Source organism: Cyanistes caeruleus, chromosome Z (genome assembly GCF_971803275.1).
Source record: "Cyanistes caeruleus chromosome Z, bCyaCae1.hap1.1, whole genome shotgun sequence".
Lineage (NCBI taxonomy): Eukaryota > Metazoa > Chordata > Aves > Passeriformes > Paridae > Cyanistes > Cyanistes caeruleus.
The window spans coordinates 506,746-524,686 of record NC_141732.1 but is presented as its reverse complement, the minus strand read 5'-3'; the positions used below and the strand labels follow the sequence as shown (position 1 = coordinate 524,686).

Genomic DNA, 17,941 nt, shown 5'->3' with positions numbered 1-17,941 from the left:
CAAAAAATCAACCCAATAGCAAATCTGGAATAAAAAAGTTAAAACGCGTAACAACAACACTCTTCACAAGAGAAATTTTCAATAAAGTTGTTTTATTGTACAAACTCATGTATGTAAAAGGCTTATAAGCAAGCACTCCCTACAGTCCCTCACAAGGCTGTCTTTCCAAGCAAACAAAACAAGAAAGGTTTTCTCTTCCTTGTGCAGCCCTGCCCCCCTGGGGCCCAGGCTTTAACAGCAATCAGAACAGATCCCCGACAGTGTTTTATTATCTGTGACCACGTTTTGGACCACTGCAAGTCCAGCCTGACAAGTGAAGCATTTCCTGGGTAATCTTGCAGAGATGCATACATTCCATAACCGGGACAGGAGATGGGAAGACAGAGAAAAAAGGAAAAATAAAGTTTATTGTTAAACACTCCAGGCCAGTGCTCACATACCCAGTGTTTCCTTACACAGGAACAAACCTCCAAATCTCTGTGCAATCATTTTAAAATAACTCTCACATCACTTCTTTTCCCTCCAAAGCAAAGGACTCACCTTACCCTGTACCAAACTCTCTCACTCTGCATTACCCTCACAGTGGAGCACTGCAGGTTTCAGTCTCTCAACTCAACATAAAACAAACTCCTTTCCTGGATACTGTTCCACCCTCTGGAAATCAAATTTGCCTCAACTGCCACTTGTTATCAGGATTTTACCGTTTTCTTACAGGGAATTCATGGTTTGCTTTTAATTTTAAGGTCCAAAGAATTCTCAGTTACTGAACACAACTTCTGCTACTCAGGGCAATCGCCTCATTTCCATCCTTTCAGTCACTTGTATCAGTTCTGCTGCTTCTCAGGGTGCTGTTATAAATCATCACAAGCTGGCTCCTCTGAACTTTCCTCCACCCCCCCAGACAGCTACAGCAAAACTCACGTTCATTTATAATACAATAATTATGAATATAATTTATTAAACCCTCCCTCCCAAGAAGAGATCCAGCAGTTACTGCTTCACCAAAAGTCAGTTGTTGTCCTTCATCCATTGCTCAATCCATTGCATAATCTGATCCAAATTTCTCTCTAGGTCCTCTGGAGTGTTGCTGGGTAATTGGTGTACAATTTCCCTTTTATATGACAACACAGCTTCCTCATACAGAGTCTGAAAAATTTCACACTGAATGTTGTCCTGCAGCTTCTTCCCCGTGTAGCCCCTAGAGAACAAGAGCACCAAGAGACAGTCTGAGGCACAGAGCAAGCAGCGGTGTCTGTTTGAGGCTCAGTGATTTCTGCCCTCGGAAAGCCCCACAGCAGCCCCTTGCTGGCTGCCCACCCCAGTGGCACACCTGCTCTCCAGCCTGTCGTACAGGCAGGAGTTGTCCGTGCGAAGCACAAAGACGATGTGGAACCAGCGCTCGGGGAAGAAGTCACAGCCGTGGTAATCCACAATCACCCCTCCCTCGCTCATCCTGTCCTCCAGCTCATCGATCACCTGCACAGCGACACCGAGGGCAGGCTCCCCTGGCACTGCACAGCCAGAGCACAGCGGGGAGGGCCTGGGGCCGCACTTACCCTGTCTTCATCCAAAATGGGGCACTCGTATTCCTCATCAAAGCCTTCATACAGCTCTCCTGCAGCACACAGAGCCCCGGACGGTTGGTGGGTGGCAGAGGAGTTACCACAATTCATTTACCACAATTAATTTACACTGTTGTATTTGTCTCAGGAGATTGCAGGCAAAAGGCGGAGTTCAGGGCAGGGAACATGGCATGGAAGTGTTTACAAATCCATGTAAGGGTAACTTTGTTATTTATTACTTTGCACCAGGTATGCTGCTACAGACATGCCTACTGAAGGAAATTGATTTAATACACAGAATCCTGGAATAGTTTGGGTTGGAAGGGACCCCAGAGCCCCCCCAGTGCCACCCCAGGCACGGCAGGGCCAGCTCGCAGTGTCCCAGGAGCTGCCAGCCCCAATGTCCAGCCTGGCCTTGGGCACTGCCAGGGATCCAGGGGCAGCCCCAGCTGCTCTGGGCACCCTGTGCCAGGGCCTGCCCACCCTGCCAGGGAACAATTGCTGCCCAGGATCCCACCCAGCCCTGCCCTCTGCCACTGGCAGCCATTCCCTGGCTCCTGGCCCTCCATCCCTTGTCCCCAGTCCCTCTCCAGCTCTCCTGAAGCCCCTTCAGGCCCTGGAAGGGGCTCTGAGCTCTTCCAGAGCCTTCTCCTGCCCAGGTGAGTCCCCCAGCTGTCCCAGACAGGTGTGCAGGGACTCCCAGTGCACCAGACACCCCCAGCAGGGCCACACGAGCATGTCCCCGTGCTCAGGGGACTGCTGTGACACAGCACCTTCCTTGGCCAGGTCCCCCACGTTGATGTAGCTCAGCCCAGCTCTGGATGCCAGCTCCTTTCCCAGCGTGGTTTTCCCAACTCCCGGCGTGCCTGGAGACCAAACCCACAGCACAAGGTAAGGGGAGAGCTCGCAGGTCCCCTCCAACACCCCTCACCAGGAGAACTGGAACCTTTTGAAAGCCCACACTGCAGAGGTCACGGGATGAAAAAGGGACGAAGAGGTGCAGGACAAAGAGAAACGGGAGGAGAGCGAAACAGGAAAACAGGGGGAGAACTCTGACTGTGTGCAGGAAAGTCATTCACACCGCGAGGGTTCGAAGGGCAATCTCCATACATTTGAAAACCCGCAGGTGACACAGGGGAGCCCACGTTCTCATGAGGGAGTGGAGCTGCAAAACCTCCCCGCCCTGGGACCGCACACCCCAGATCAGCCAGGCTGCTGCCTCACAACCTAAACCACCCCGGGCTGTGATGGGGCCGGGGTCACAAACCCCAAATCCCTCCATGCTGGGACCCCACCTCGAATCACCTCGGGCTGGGCCAAGGCCAGAGGTCCCCAGTGAGCCCAGGCCTGGACCTCACACCCCACATCACCCCGGGCCTGGACCCCACAGCAGCCCGGTCTGCGGTGTGGGCCGTGCTGTGCCGTGCCGTGCCCCGCGGTGCCCCCCCGGTGCCCACCGGTGATCAGCAGGTTCGGCCTCCTCATGGCCGCCGCCCGTCGCCTTGGAGACACGTGCGCGGGGGCCTCCGCCGCCGCCGCGCGCGCCGATGGCGTCACCGCGCTGCCCGGCGCGGCGCGGACACCTAAGAGCCGGCGGCCAGGAAGGACCCCGCCCAAGGCGCCGTGTGAGGGGACGCGGCCGCGCCGGGAGTGGAGCCCCGAGAGCTCCCCGAGACCGCCGGGCACCGCGTCCCGGGGCACCGAGCCACACCGCGGCTCTCCCTCCCCCCCGGAGCACCGAGTCCCAGGCCCCGACGTCGGATCTCCCCCTGGGCCCAGCGGGGGCAGTGGGAGGGCTCCCCCGGCCGAGGATGTCTGGCAGCGGCCCAGGAAGGCCGGCGGAGGTGGGTGCGAGCAAGGGGCTCTCGGCGGCCCGGTCGTTCCTCCGTGGTCTCTGTCTCAAGTAGTCTCAAGGCCTCTTGTCCTTTTTCACTGGGGGTTGTTCTGACTTTTACTAAAGAGAGATTTGGTTTGGTGTCACTTGAAGCGACCCTCCCCTTTGACGGGGGCATCGCGGGTGGCTGCGCAAATCCGGCCTAAAGTCGGTGTGTGTGACAGTAACGGTGCCGGGCACGGTGCGAGGTGTCCGAGAAGGTGCAGGAGGAACCCCAGAACCTCCTGTAGCCCCGCAAACCGCCCCACAGCCCCCGCTTTCCAAACCCCTCAGAGACGGCTCTGGGTGCAGCTGGGTCCGGTGCCAGCCCCAGAGCTGGTCGGTGGCTGGTGTGGACAGCATTGTGCAGATGTCACTGAGCCTCACACAGCCTTGTCCTGCAGGATCGAGGCTGCCAAACCAGATGTCTTTATGCGAGTGTACTTGATAATGATTGGAGAAAGAGATTTTAATCAGTCTTACTCACTACACAGTACAGGCACTATAACCAAGGCACTATAACCACTGCTGTTGTGGAACAACAGCTGAAATGTGAATATGCTTTATGAACAGGGGAAATATATATTGGAGGTGCTTTCCAGCTTAAATGATTCTGTGGTTCTTAACACTGAGGCAATTGTATTAAAGCCAGCAAAAACAATTACAGAATGGGGGTTACCAGTACTCACCCAAGCTGTGTGTGTTTGGCTCAGCCTCAGGCAGTGACCTTGAGATCACATCATCTCCACTCCAGAAGGAATCCCCACACCCACCAAGGAGGGAAATGTCAGGAGATGCTGCCTTTAAAATCTGGGACGGGGCTTTTGTGGTCTGAAGTGCTGCCCTGTCAGTCAGATGTGCCCAGGCACTGCCAACTCAGCAGCTCTGCAGAAGCTTTCAGTGCTGGCACTTGGTTGTTCCTTTCTCTGGGCATTTGACCAGCTTCAGCTCCCTCTCAGGCTGTTGAACTTTGGGATGGAGGAGTCAGCCTGGTTTCAGCATTATTCACCCCAAAAGCAGCATGACAACCCTCCTGCATTTCCCAGTGAGGACTTTGCAAGCAGGGCCTTGCTGGAGCTGTTTGAGCCCATTGCAGGCAGAGCCTCCTGCTACATCCAGCTCTGAGTGTCCTGTCTGCCAGCACTCTGCAGTGCTGGTTTAGAGTTTTCACAGCCCTTTCGGGGGATGCTGTGTCTGCTCTCACATGTCCCACACCGAGGGGCTGCCACAGGACCCCTGTGCTGTTACTTGGGGGTGAGTCTGCCGCCCCGTCCCAGCAGGGTGTTCCTCAAATCCAGAATTAAATCCCGGTGCTGTTGCCAGCAGTGTTGCTTGTCTTGGCATGGGCTCTGGTTCAGCCCAAGCTGTGCAGAGCAGCAAACACTCCCTGATTTTACTGTGCTGCCTCAATAACTGTCCTCTGCCATCTCTTCCTAACCTTTATGCACAAATGGTTGTGCTGTATATATTTTTAAAAAGGGGGCAAAAAGTGCCACATACTGAACACTGCACAGAGACAGTGTGAACATTGCCATCATGTAAAAGTGGTCTGAGTAAGCTGACAGTGCTTTTTCATTCTGTTTTGATTCTTTAGGTTGGATGTGCATTTGTGGAGTTCTCAACTTGTTCTGATTTGCCAGTTCGCTGCCAAATACTCCTGGCACAATAATGCAGCCTTTTTTTTAACACAGAACAACCGTGGAACCCCAGACCAGTTGTACTTGGGACAACCCTAAAACCATCCAGCCCCACCCCAGCCATGGCAGGGACGCCTTCCACTGTCCCATGTTTCTCCAAGCCCCGTCCAGCCTGGCCTTGGGCACTGCCAGGCATGGGGCAATGTACATTTGATAAATTTGATAAAAATCTCCCATTTTCTACAGACAGCCATGCCCAGCGGAGGGGAGGAGAGCGCTGCATTCTCCTAGATGTTTGTGTTTCTGCAGGTGACAGACTGGCTGTCACAGCCGTTTGATGAGTTCTTCGGAAGCCCAGGCATTGCCCCGTGTGCGGTTGCTGTGAAGGCGCTGAGGGGCGGCTCTGGCAGGGGCCGTCGGCAGAAGCAGAGAGACCCGAGCCCCGCGGCAGAGAAGAGCAGAGCCACGGCTCCTCCCAGGAAAAGAGCCAAGCCGTGCGCTGCGGACCCGCCCTGTGCCCGGCCTGGGCGGAGCCGGAGCCAGGCCCGGGAGGAGCTGCCGTGGGTGGAGAGATACCGACCTGAAAGCCAGGTGTGCGAGCTCCTGCAGTGCCCATCTAGTGGGGACACCGCTGGGACACGTTGTGCTTCTGTCCACAGCCTGCAGCAGCCAGGCTCTCACCATGCCCTGTCTGCTAAAGCACAGGGGTTATGGGTCACTGATTCACTGTCAGTGCTGATCGATTCACTGCCAGCCAGTGCACGAAGCCACACCCCAGGCAGCTCTGTCTGTAGGAGATGCACGTTCCCCCAGGCTTCCTGAGCAGCTTCCTGCACAGGAGATGTTTCCTGTCAGTCCACCTGTAAACTCCTGAACCTGTGACTGAATTCTAGTACATCCAGTACTCCAAGCCAGCTATGTGGGATTTGCACAAGTTCCAAAAAACCTCAGCAGTACTAGAGTAAAGAAGGTAAAAAAGACTATCTCCAGCAGTAGCTATGAGGTATCCTGACACAGACACGACTGACGTGTTATCACTTAAAGAATAATAAATAACTCATTATTTCCCGACTACAAAGGATGGAAAACTGATTGTTTGAGGAAACAGGATGAGATTGTCATCCTTAGCTGTGGCACTGCTTCTGCAGAGCACACACGTAACGGAAGCACACACCAGCATGTCTCCTGATATTTTACCCAGCGTTTATTCTATTCTTTAATTTCATCATTAGAAACCAAGAGTTCAGTATATAACTTTCACATATTTTAATCTTGTTTCAGAATGACCTTGCTGTGCAAAAGAAGAAGATTGAGGAAGTTGAAACCTGGTTAAAAAAACACATAGTTCAGAGGCAGCCAAAGCAGGTAAACTTGCTAAAATCATCAAACCATACTATTGAGCTGGATGCAATTTCAGGTTCAGAGAACTGAGAGAGATAGCAATTCTGTAGCTTCTGCATTGTAGGAAATACCCTAAGAACATAGGTTGGAGCTTGTACATTTAATTTGGACTTATGCTCCTAAGTGGTGGATTCTGGTTTTGCTCAGAAATACTGTTTTCTGGCATCCAGTCATAAATCACAACTCCTCAGTATGTGTTTGAAGCTGCATTTTATCTCTGCCAAGTTAATTTTTAAGTCTCTTGACAAATTTCCAGCTGCACTGAGTTGGTGTAAGGAAGGTGAGGATGTTGTTAATCTTGGCTGATAAGAAGTGTTCTGAGACACAAATTGCCAGCCTTGCTTACTAGAGCTGGCTCTCCAGTTGAATGTCGTGTTGGCAATCACATGCAGTTTATTTACCAGAGGCACTGGGAGCAGAGCAAGGCTCTCAGAGTCCTGGCCTGGTTCTCTGAGTATGCAGCAGGTAAATTTACAGCACAGAATGTGTAACTGGGGTTTCACTGGGAGAGAGGATAATTACCAGAGAAACTGCAGGAGAAATTCAACCAGTATTCATCCTTAGCCAACTGTCAGTCTTTATTTATCACATTTGTGATCATGTTTTGTATCTCTGTGGCAGGGTGGCTCTGTCTTGCTGCTGACTGGCCCTCCTGGCTGTGGAAAAACTGCGACTCTGCAAATTCTAGCCAGAGATCTTGGCCTTCAGGTGCAAGAATGGACCAATCCACTCTCTTTAGACTTCACAAAGGAAGACTTGAGAAATATGTTTGGCCATGGTAAGTATGTTGAAGGATTTTATTTTTACCTTTTCTTTTCCCCCCTCCAGTTACTTTTGTGGGTTTTTGATCTTGTATTTTTGCTTTGTTTCTGTCTGTCACATATGAAAGCAGATCTACATCCATGTAAATCCATTCCTTAGTGTTCAATGAGAATCTTTCTGTTGCTTTTATCTGGAAAAGGTTTTGGGCTTTTTTACAGTCTTTAGTCCAAAATAATTGACAATTCAAATACAGAATAGAGAGCTCTGTAATAGCCTGGATGTAATTTGAACAAAATAAATGAAAATAGGTAAGTGTCTTTGTCTGGGTCCTCAGTTGAATTACACCCCTTTAAAAATTCTCCTGTGTTTGTCATATGTTTGCCAAAGAGCTTGTTCATTGCTGCTGTCAGAAAATAGCATGGGTGGGTATTAGTTCATGTGGGTATTTATATTTTACTTGGTGTAATATAGAATACATATTTTTAATTAGTTTTCTTTTTCAGACTCAAATTTTCATACGTTTCCGAGTCAGGCCCAAGCAGCTCTCTTTCAAGATTTTCTATTAAGAGCAAATAAGTATAACAAACTTCAGATGCTTGGGGAGTCCTCAGAAAATGATAAAAAGCTTATTCTTATTGAAGTAAGTGAAAACTTGTGAAATGTTGTGTTTAAAACAGTACATTTTGTTGCAATATTGACGTGCTGACTAGCTTCAGATACTTAAATGGTGTTTGCCAGAGTTAGTCTGCTTTACTGCAGATGAGATCTTCACTACATTTTGTGTCTCTGCAGCAGTCCAGAGACACATCCTACCTGTAGTTAGTTATGCCACAGAAGCAAGTAGTCAGGCAGAAATGGGAGTCTGGTCTGAGCACAGAAGTACAGAACAGAATATCAAAAAGTAGAGCAAACAATACTGAGAAGTCATTCCCATGTTTCTGGATGATTAAGTTTCTGGAAATACATATGTGTATAAACAGGAGGGGTGGCAAGCACACCACTATTCCTGTTATTCAATGATGCAGGAGAGTGTAGGGGACACATGAGAACGAAGACAAGCAGGAACAGTTGAAACTTTAGCACTTTCTCCCTGCTTTTACACAGGTGGTGGTGTTGAGGGCAGAAGTGTAAGCTGAGGGTTTGTGGGCAGGTACAGGACAAGTCTTTATTTGTATTTGTGTAGAAGTGTGTTTCAATAGCAGTTTCTTTCTGAACTTTTCAATTCTTTTCCTGAGAGAAATTTTAGAAACTGGTAGTCAGATTGTCTGTAAACTTTCAAGACCAAAACAGACAGAAATTCTGGTAGGGTAATGCAGTGTACTGTAGAATTTAGGAAGCAGAATCTCATGAGACTTGTCTTTATAAAGGCACCTTCTTGTGCAGGTCCTGTCACACCTCACGTGGGTATCCTGCCCTCCTCCCCAAGGGAGCTGCTTCCTGGAGTGTTTGTCCTCTGGGCAAAACTCTTGTTCCCAGGCTGTGTGATCACCCAGGGCTGTGTCTTAGGAAACTGGGACAGCAAGAAAACGCTTCATTGCAGATGATGGTTTTCCATAATGAGACATCCTGTGCACTGGGCTTGTTTCCCCTGCTGCTCCTCTGTCTGTCTCTAGCTGTGTTCTAAATGTAGCTGACAGCAAGCAAACCCGGAGCTAAAACTACGTGGCAATGTAGAGTGCCATGACAATCAGTCTGTGCAGGAGAGTTTTACATCTGAATGTAATGACAGCAGCTCTTTGTTTTGGGCAGGACATCCCGAACCAATTCTACCGAGACCCTGGCAGTCTACATGAAATCCTCAGGTCAGTGGCAAACAAGTTGTTAATTATGAGCTTTAGCAACTTGCAAAGCTGGAGTTCATCACATTTTGCTGTTTTGCAATGCAGGAGTTTTGTTCGTAGGAGTAGGTGCCCCCTTGTCTTTATAATCTCAGATAACTTCAGTGGAGACAGCAGCCAGAGGTCACTATTCCCTGCAGAAATTGTAGAGGAGTTGTGTATAAACAGTATTAGGTAAGATCTTCTACCTCATTAAAACATGGTTCAAACAACTGAGAGGTTAGAAACTAATGTTGGTTTTTTTTTTTAATGGAATTCAACAGTTTCAAGCCTGTTGCACCAACAAATATGATGAAAGTTCTGAATCGAATAGCTGCAGCAGAAGCCAGTATGGTAAGTTGCTGAAGCTCATAATTTCTGTGCAGTGCTAGGACCATATAAAAAATGGGTTTTTTGTTACTGTACTTGATCTTTGAAAGCAGAACCCTTCATCTCCCCAAGGCAAAAAACATTTTCCCCGACAACAACAAAAAACAAGGAACAAGCTGAAAAGACACCTTGTTTTTAAGATGAGTTTCACTTGATCACTGGTCTGAGTCTACAAAGTTGCTCCTGAAAATTCTTCTGGTTATTAGAACAACTGTATAAATGAAACAAATAATAGGAAGAGATACAATCTTTCACATATCCAACTGGCCAGAAGAGGTCATGAACCTAAATCCTGTATTATCCCTGACCTGTTTTGATTACAAGTATCATATTGAGTCACACCTTGCAAGGAGTTATGTGTATTTTCTCTTTAATATTGTTGTGTAAATTGTGACAGTGTGCTTTAAAGGTCACAGTATTCTGTTTGAACACACGGTGGATACTCTTGTGTCTGTTGCAGGTGTGTGAGAGGTGGGTTCCCAGAGCCATGTTCAAATAGTCCTTTTCTTGCACTTCTATTGCTTTAATGCTGGTTTTCCTTGTAGAACAGAGAGAAGAATTACGCCCTTGATAGAACTTCTCTGGAGTTGCTTTGCAGAGGTTGTTCAGGTGACATAAGAAGTGCAATAAACAGCCTTCAGTTTTCCTCTATGAAAGGTAAAAATTATGGTTTTATTAAGTGATATTTTGAGCATTTCTGCTGAAAACACGTTCTGTGCACAGTTGCAGCACAGGTGGGTGAGTTGCAAAAACATTCTTGACACGCTTCTGTGGAGCAGGAATAAACACAGAGTGTGTGGGGGCGTGACTGGGGCTCAGCTGCTGCAAGCTGGGGTTAAACCATGACATCTGTGTATGTGCTGATGTAATTTGATCAAGTACCCTCTTCCTGATGTCTTTGCTATTTGTGTTTGCTGTTCAGAGCTTCTGTGATGCCGACTCGGTTTGAAAGGGATCCTTTCATTGCTTGGTTTTTGCCTTTCCTAAACTGTTTATTTTATGAGCATTTTACAAGGCAGTAATGGTTAAGGAACCAATGTCTGTCAGTTGCATTTTTAAAAGCAGTACTCTGGCATGTGTTGTTCATTCTCGGTACTGCAAAATGGTGACATCACTTACGCTAAACTTAGACCTAAGGAAACAGGCTCATCAATTGTCTTCTGCTATATGTGGTAGAGCTGGCAATGTTTCTGTCATACATTTTTTCCTCCCATTTGCTTTGCAAATACCAAATGTGCTCATGGAATACAAGATTAAAGGTAGTTTCAAGTCCATTTTTAAGAGGGAGTGTTGTACTTTTCTAATTTTAGGGTATATTGAAGTTAGCAGGGCAGTGTTAGTTGTATTACACAAGGGAGAGAGTAAAGTTTCTACCTTTAACTTGCAGATGTTGAAGGTCAACTGTTCTGATGATGTCTTCAGGTGTAGCAAGCTTGGGTTGTTCTGTGTGAATCAGAAAAGCAGAGGATTGCTCTCAGTGTGGTGATTATGCCATTAGTATGAGTGGATGTTAGATTGGTGATACCTGAGAGAAGCATGCAGTGTCTCACTGCTGGATACATCCTCCAGAAAATCTAAATAACGTTAAAATAACCAGTCTGTGAAACTTTTAATAAGTTACCGTGGTTAACTTAACCATGGAGTTAGAGCTGTGGAGAAAACAAAGGCATATGACTTCAGAGCTTCTTGTACATGGACTGCTGGAGTCGCGCACTGAAGTCACAGCACACCGAGCATTCTCCTCTCACGTTTTCTCTGACACTGGGAGCGTGTTTGAGCAGAACAGCTTTAGTTGTGCAGGTATTTCAGTGAGGTGAAACGTGATGCTGCCAGTGATACTCTGCAAGTCTGGGGGACACCCTCTCTCCTTGCTCGTCTCCTGTGCATGCAGCACTTGTTTTTAGCTGTGTAAGGTGTGTTGAATGTGTGTGTCTACACAAGCACAACTGATACATTCACTTTGTAACACTAATAATGGGTGAAACAGATCCACGGTGATTGTGGGAGAAAAGAAAAATAAATACCTGATGGAGAATTTATCTTAGCTCAATAAGGAACATTCAAATGCCACAAAATGAAATTGTGGGTGAAAAATTTCAAGTTTATTAACTTAGACTAGAATAAAGATTTTATTTCATGAAGCTCCAAACTTTGTGGAAGATATTAGGCAGTTGGAAGAATCACCTAAATGAAAGGTTTTCTTTGCCACTTCATTTTCCAGGGAGGTTATTGTACAGTTAATGGCAGTAGAAGACAAAATTGATAAGTAAACAGGATGTAACTGAAATAACAGGATGTAACTGAAATATAATTTACATACATTCATTTGTACTTGTGCTTTATAAACATGAAAATCTAAACGTGGTCAAGTGGGGAATGCATCAGAGCTAGAAGGGATAAGCCTGAATGGTTTTTTCAAAGACAGCTGTTTATTATTCAAAAAATTACTTGGTACCTCAGCTGTGGCTTAAGGGACAGAAGTGGAATGAAAGTAATGAACGATGCTAATTTAGGCGACTGGGTTGTGTTCCTGATAAATGAGTTTTCTCATAGGGCTCCCATTTATATAGCCTGTTCTGTTCTTTTTATTAGTACTGTTTGTTCGCATAGAACATTATTAGTAGCAACATAATAGAAAACTTCTGCAGAATCATGCACTGTGTCTTGATTTTATTTTTGATTTTATTGATAGACTGCTCATTGGAGAAAGAATTTTGGTCAAAGAAGAAGAAGAGCTCCACAATAAAATGTGAGGAAGTTTCCAAAGTAAGAAAGAAAAGTAAATGTGATACCTCAGAAGACCAGGAGATACAAGCTATTGGTGGCAAGGATGCATCCATTTTTCTTTTCCATGCTCTGGGAAAAATTATCTATTGCAAAAGTAAGAAAACTTTGGCTTGTTCCCCCTTTCACTGGGCAAAGCATGTCAGCTGCTACTAGCTGGAGTTGCTAAAGTAAGGCTTTGGATGGCCTCTGTCTGGGGTGTTTGGTCAGTAACAGTCATATAAAATCTGCTAAATCAGGGTCCCTAATGCCACTGGCTGTGCATATTTTAGTAGTAACTCACAATTACAAAAACAGCTGAGAAGAAGTAATGAGGTGAGGGAATGCAAAAATAATTTGATTAGATTTCTTATCTGAAACTTAATGCAGCTAATTGGGTATTGATGACTGTGTGATATTGGCTATAATAATTAAGTACCTGTGCCTGTCCCAGGGCTCTCTGGGAATGGAGAATCTGTAATTTCGCTGCTGCTGTAGCTGACAGTTGCTAACAGCATTTCTGAACATGCAGACTGAAGCCTGTGCAATCCTTTTCAGGAGAAGCAGTGTCAGAAGCAGAGTGCCCTCAGCTGCCTGCTCACCTGTCCAAACACCGCCGGGACACCTTGCTCATTCAGCCTGAGGTACTCCTGCAATGGCTTCACGAGTTCAGAGGGTCCTGAGGGACTGGAGCAGATACTCAGCCACATGGCTTTGGTCACTGGTCTCAGCTGGTGTGCATTCAGAGTTAGAGGATCACTCATCTGGAAGGGACCACTGGGGCAAACCAGCAACTTGTGTCTGGGCATCAGGGCACAGACCTTGTGTTCCAGCTCCCTAGCCTACCTGCATCACAGCTTTTCATACACAGCATCCTTTTCCTTATCCACCTGTAAAATCCAAACTTTTCTTCTTCCTGACAGGATATTGTGGAAAAATCACATATGTCTGGAAGCCTGTTCAATCTATACCTGCACCAGAACTACGTGGATTTCTTTTCTGATATAGATGATGTTGTGCGGGCCAGTGAATATCTGAGCACTGCTGATGTCCTTTGTAGTAACTGGAGTGTAAGTGTCATCTTTTAATAGGCCCACACTTGTTTTTAAGTACTTTGACATTGAGCCTCTTGACTTTTTGCTGTGTTTTGGAAAGTTTGCTGTGAACTTAGGGTGTGAGTGACATGAACTGTTAAAGAATGCTAAAGTACATCAGCTGCAGAAGAGATGCAGAGCCAACGTTCTGTCCAGCTTCTGTCAGCATTTTATTACAGTGGGTTGTAGTGCTTGTAGGATACTCTACGAAGTGTATTTTGAGTAGAATATGTTTGTGCTAAGGAAACAAGCTGTTTGATTTTTCTCAGCTGCTTTCAATACAGGCTTTGCCATAATCTAAACTTAAAGATGCTGTTCATGTCGTGCCACTGCAGTTCCTGAGTGTGTTTCAGTGCAAATGAGCTCACACAAGGCCCCATTTCTCTCTCAGACACGGCTTGTGATGGAGAGCTACAGTGCCTCCGTGGCTACCCGAGGGGTGATCCACTCCAATACATCCAGAGCCTTTGCCCACCAGCAGGGGGGCATGGGGTTCCGACCCTTGCATAAACCCCAGTGGTTTTTGATCAATAAGAAGGTAAGTCCTAGATTTCATTTTTTCTTCATTCTTTTTTCCCCAGAGCGTAACTGTTGAGTAGTATGGATGAAATTTGATCACAACTTGTAAAATACCCTATTTTGAGAGAATCTGGTTCTATAAAGCACTTGCTAGAAGAGCAGTTTGCATCACTACTTCAATGTAAAAATAAATTGGAGGCCTCTGACAAAGTGTGATGCCTGTGTCCAAGCTGACATGTTCCTGGGAGACTCTTAATCCTAAATTAATAGAGAGACAATTGGAATTGAAATACTAGTAAGTATTTCTAGAATTGAGTTTGGTTTTGTGCAGCTTGAAGCACACTGAACTGTTGTATAAGTGTAAGAAATTTCTGCTGTTATAGTGTATGTGTTTATCAGAAATAGCTTGTTCAGGTGATACAGCAGGTCTTGGCATGATTTTACATTTGAACTAATATATTGGCAAAAAGCATTGGCCTGGGAATTCTGTAATCAAAGAATATTTTATTTTATTTTATTATTTTTTAAAATTTTAATGCCTAGTAAAAGGCAAAGTTGAAGAATCATACCATTTTTATGATTGGTATGTTAACTGCTTACCTTTTCTTTATCTGGTCTAATTTTTCAGTAACTCTGTGTAGCAGGCAGGAAGAAGGTCTGTGTGTTATGGTACAGAACATCTACCATTCATGATGGTTTACCAGGCTTTTTACTTGTGTTTCTTCCCCCTCCCAACTCTTGCAGTATCAGGAAAATTGCCTTGCTGCAAAATCTCTGTTTTCAAGCTTCTGTTTACCCCCCGAGTGCCTTCAGACAGAGCTGCTGCCTTATCTTGCTATGTTAGCAAACCCAATGAGAAACCAAGGTAAGGTGGATCAAAGTAACTCTTGATCTTGGGCTCTTTCTGCAATTGAAACATACTGACAATTTCATAAGCTGAAAGGTCAATACTGCTTATGCTTTTGCCTCAGTATAAAACATTCTGCTGGTAAATGTTATGTAGGTGATGCCCAAAGATGCTTCCAGTACCACAGCCAAAATTAAAGCTGCCCTGGCAGGTTGGTCAAACTTCAGTGATTAAGGTGCTCTCTAGGCTTAGGGCTTTATTATATTTGCTGGAGGATTTGATGAGAGGAGATTTGGAAAACCAAGTAGGCAATATTGATTAGGTCTTCATTGCTTACTGAATTCCACTAACAGCAGCAGACTTACAACACCTCAGAAAGCCTTTCACAGATAAAAGAAGCAAAATTCAAGTTTGCAGTGCATTAAAAAAAGGAAGTTAAATCTGAGATAATCCATTAGCAAACAGTTGACGCAGAAAAACCTACTTTGTGTGGTACATAATGCAAAAGGTAGTATTTGGAGAGCTGGGTCACTTATGCTATTGTTAAAGGTTTTTAATAAAAAGCGTCATGTCTTAACTAAGGCATCAAGATGAGTGAATTTTGTAGGCTGTGGAATAAGAGCTCTACATGATAAATACACAGGGGATGAATGTCAGGGATCTGGAATTTTGTGTGTAAGCCATCTGTAAATACATTGTAGTAAACTGTAACGGTTCGGGGAAAGGAAAAAGTTACACACATGGTGTTTTGGTATCTAAAATATTTCAAATGTATACAGGAATACTCGACTAAGGTCACTGTTTTCCACTGTGTTCAACTGTCTGTTCATTATAATCTACCTAATATGATACTGGTGATCCTTTGTTCTTAGCTCAGATTGCTTTCATCCAAGACGTGGGGAGGCTGCCACTGAAAAGACATTTTGGCAGGTAAGCTGGACTTCTGTCTGTGGTTAAAAAAAAGTGAGACTGTGTCATGTATGGAGGGGAAGAACCCTTTCATTACATGGGTCTGTGATGTGACATTCAAAGACAAAGTATTTTTAAAAGTTCATTTAGTGAGTTATTTAATCTAAAATTAGATAGCTGCACTGGTTTAATCATGTAATAGTTTTGCCTATAAGGCTGCTTAAAATAAACCTTTCGGAATGCATGGTTTTTCATAGGCTCTAGCTACTGATTGCTGAAAACCCAGGGTGTTTCCCTGTGAGACTGCAGTGGCCTCCTCACAGGCTGTGTGTGCAATCTCAGGGGTGGCATGGCATGGCATGAGGAGCTCTGCTGTGGCTCTTGTGAGCCCTCTACATCAGAGACTTCATTTACCCCAGTAGAGTCTCTGTTACACTTCTAGAGCTGTGATACCTCTGGAATTTAACAAGTGCTTTAAGTGGTGTGTTTCCAGCTAAGAATCAAGGTCACAGCTGCAGTGAGATAGACTGTCATCTCACAACCAGGACACAGTTTGTTGAGGCATCTGACAGAGCATTTCCTACTTGTCCCTGGTGTTGCTGCTGAGTTTAACTGTGAATTTCCAAGCACCACCCTTGTTCCCCAGCTGTTGTATTAAAAGCCATGTTGGTTGTTGGTCAGGGAGGAAGGAGAGTGTCCCTAAGAGCTGTATTTCTTTGTCATCGCCCTGGTCTGCCCCACAAGGTGTGAAGCTTCTCAAACTAATTGTAACTTCCTCGTCCCTTTTAAGTTTCCCTGCAGCATACCTGCAGATACTGCTGACATTTTGTATCTGCAGTAATGAGTTGGTGGGGTGTCACAATGTCTGATCTGAGGGGTGACTTCCTGCTGAAAACACCGTCACCCTTTTCCATCTGTTCAGTGTGCAGGAACCGTAGGGAGAGAGAAATGTAGGTATTTGCTTCCCTCAGGGGTTCTGATGGAGAGCAAACTGTGTTAGTGAGCATTCCCAAAGTGCCTCAGTGGGAGGGAACGGGGTTCTGCTGGAGCCCTGGCAGCGGCAGCAGCCGTGTGCCCGTGGTCACTGCGCTGGTGCCTTGCAGGCTGCAGCTGGAAGCTCTGGGTGACAAGGAGCCCGGGCTGCCGCTCCACGGGGACGGTGCCGACGGCGACCCCGAGGGGCTCCCCTCCAGCCAGTCCAGCAGCAGCGACCTGCCTGGCAGCCAGCCCCAGCCCATCGCAGCACAGGCCATCCTGGAGGAGGAGGAACTGCGGATCGAGGAGTATGACAGCGACTGAGAGAGCAGGACACTCCCTCTGCCGTGCCCGCGTGGATCCCGGCGCTGCGAGGCACTGCTGAAGAGTGAGCTCTGCCCAGCGCTGCTGCCGAGCCATGCACGAGGGCTGGGAGCCCAGGAGGGCTGGCAGCCCAGTCCAGACCTGCTGTGAGTGGCCAGACAGTTCCTGGTGTCCTCCTCACTCTGCAGGGCCAGCCCGAGCCCAGTGCTAAGGTACAAGCTATTTCCTGCCTCTCCTGAGCCATGAAATTGCCTTAAGGCAGTAACAAGAGAGAAATAAATGACTGAAATCAGTTGGAAAGAGACTGTAGATTAGCAGTGTCAGTCTTAAATTATTTTTATTTTTACACATTTTAATATACTTTGCAATTGTGCAGCGTGTTTCTTGAGCACACGTGCCTTAGGTTGTCAGCATTTGAAAGGTTTATTCAAATTCACTCTTTCGAAAAAACAGTTGTTTGGAAGTTTAGCCCTTCTGGAAAGAAGAGGCTGAAATTTACACCTGAAAAGTCTGATGTCCCATACTGATGATGTAAAGAAAACTTCTACTGTATTAATACCGTTTTGTACTCTGACTTACAGAAGACATAAATAAGATCTTCATGTCTTTATAAGTGGAACTAATGTTGTACCATGCATTATTTTGTATTCCCCTTGGAAAGATATTTTCATAATTTTTAGAGGGGAAAAGGCAGCAACTAAGCAGAAGTTGTAGTTTGTAGGAAGTTAAATGTGTACCATGCAGTTTTTCCCCTTGACTTGCAGTTGTGCTGGGGGAAACACTGATCCTGTGTTTGGTAACTGATCGAGTGCTGTGGTTAGTAACACCACAGCAGTGAGGAAAAAAGTCAAACCAAAACAGCTTTGTGTGGTGCACGTTTGCATTTCTGTATTGCTTATGGCCAGTTTAGAGAGAGAGAACACGTTTATCCACCCTGACCTTGGATTAATGCTATTAAAGAGTCTGGATCTGTCCTCTCTCAGGGGACAGGTGTAGCCTTTTCATCTAACAGCTATTGCTTCATTTTGAAGGGGGAAACTTCTTTCTTAAGTCTAAAATTCTGTTACA

General features: G+C 46.1%; 2 protein-coding genes across 2 annotated transcripts; one reads left to right on the top strand and one right to left on the bottom strand.

Annotated features, from left to right (window-relative positions):
• Positions 1–75: 75 nt before the first annotated feature.
• On the bottom strand, positions 76–3,137 carry AK6 (adenylate kinase 6). Its single transcript, XM_023944743.2, has 5 exons — positions 3,020–3,137; positions 2,336–2,428; positions 1,557–1,615; positions 1,331–1,476; positions 76–1,198 (listed from the first exon to the last, which is right to left on the bottom strand). The coding sequence occupies exons 1-5, from the start codon at positions 3,045–3,047 to the stop codon at positions 1,009–1,011; spliced, it is 516 nt and encodes a 171-aa protein (XP_023800511.1). The 5' UTR covers positions 3,048–3,137; the 3' UTR covers positions 76–1,008.
• On the top strand, positions 3,079–17,882 carry RAD17 (RAD17 checkpoint clamp loader component). Its single transcript, XM_023944844.2, has 16 exons — positions 3,079–3,406; positions 5,382–5,663; positions 6,354–6,437; positions 7,095–7,251; positions 7,739–7,875; positions 8,985–9,037; positions 9,122–9,247; positions 9,337–9,406; positions 9,988–10,099; positions 12,135–12,323; positions 12,764–12,849; positions 13,129–13,275; positions 13,691–13,837; positions 14,563–14,683; positions 15,538–15,595; positions 16,678–17,882. The coding sequence occupies exons 1-16, from the start codon at positions 3,110–3,112 to the stop codon at positions 16,871–16,873; spliced, it is 2,262 nt and encodes a 753-aa protein (XP_023800612.2). The 5' UTR covers positions 3,079–3,109; the 3' UTR covers positions 16,874–17,882.
• The last annotated feature ends 59 nt before the right edge of the window (positions 17,883–17,941 follow it).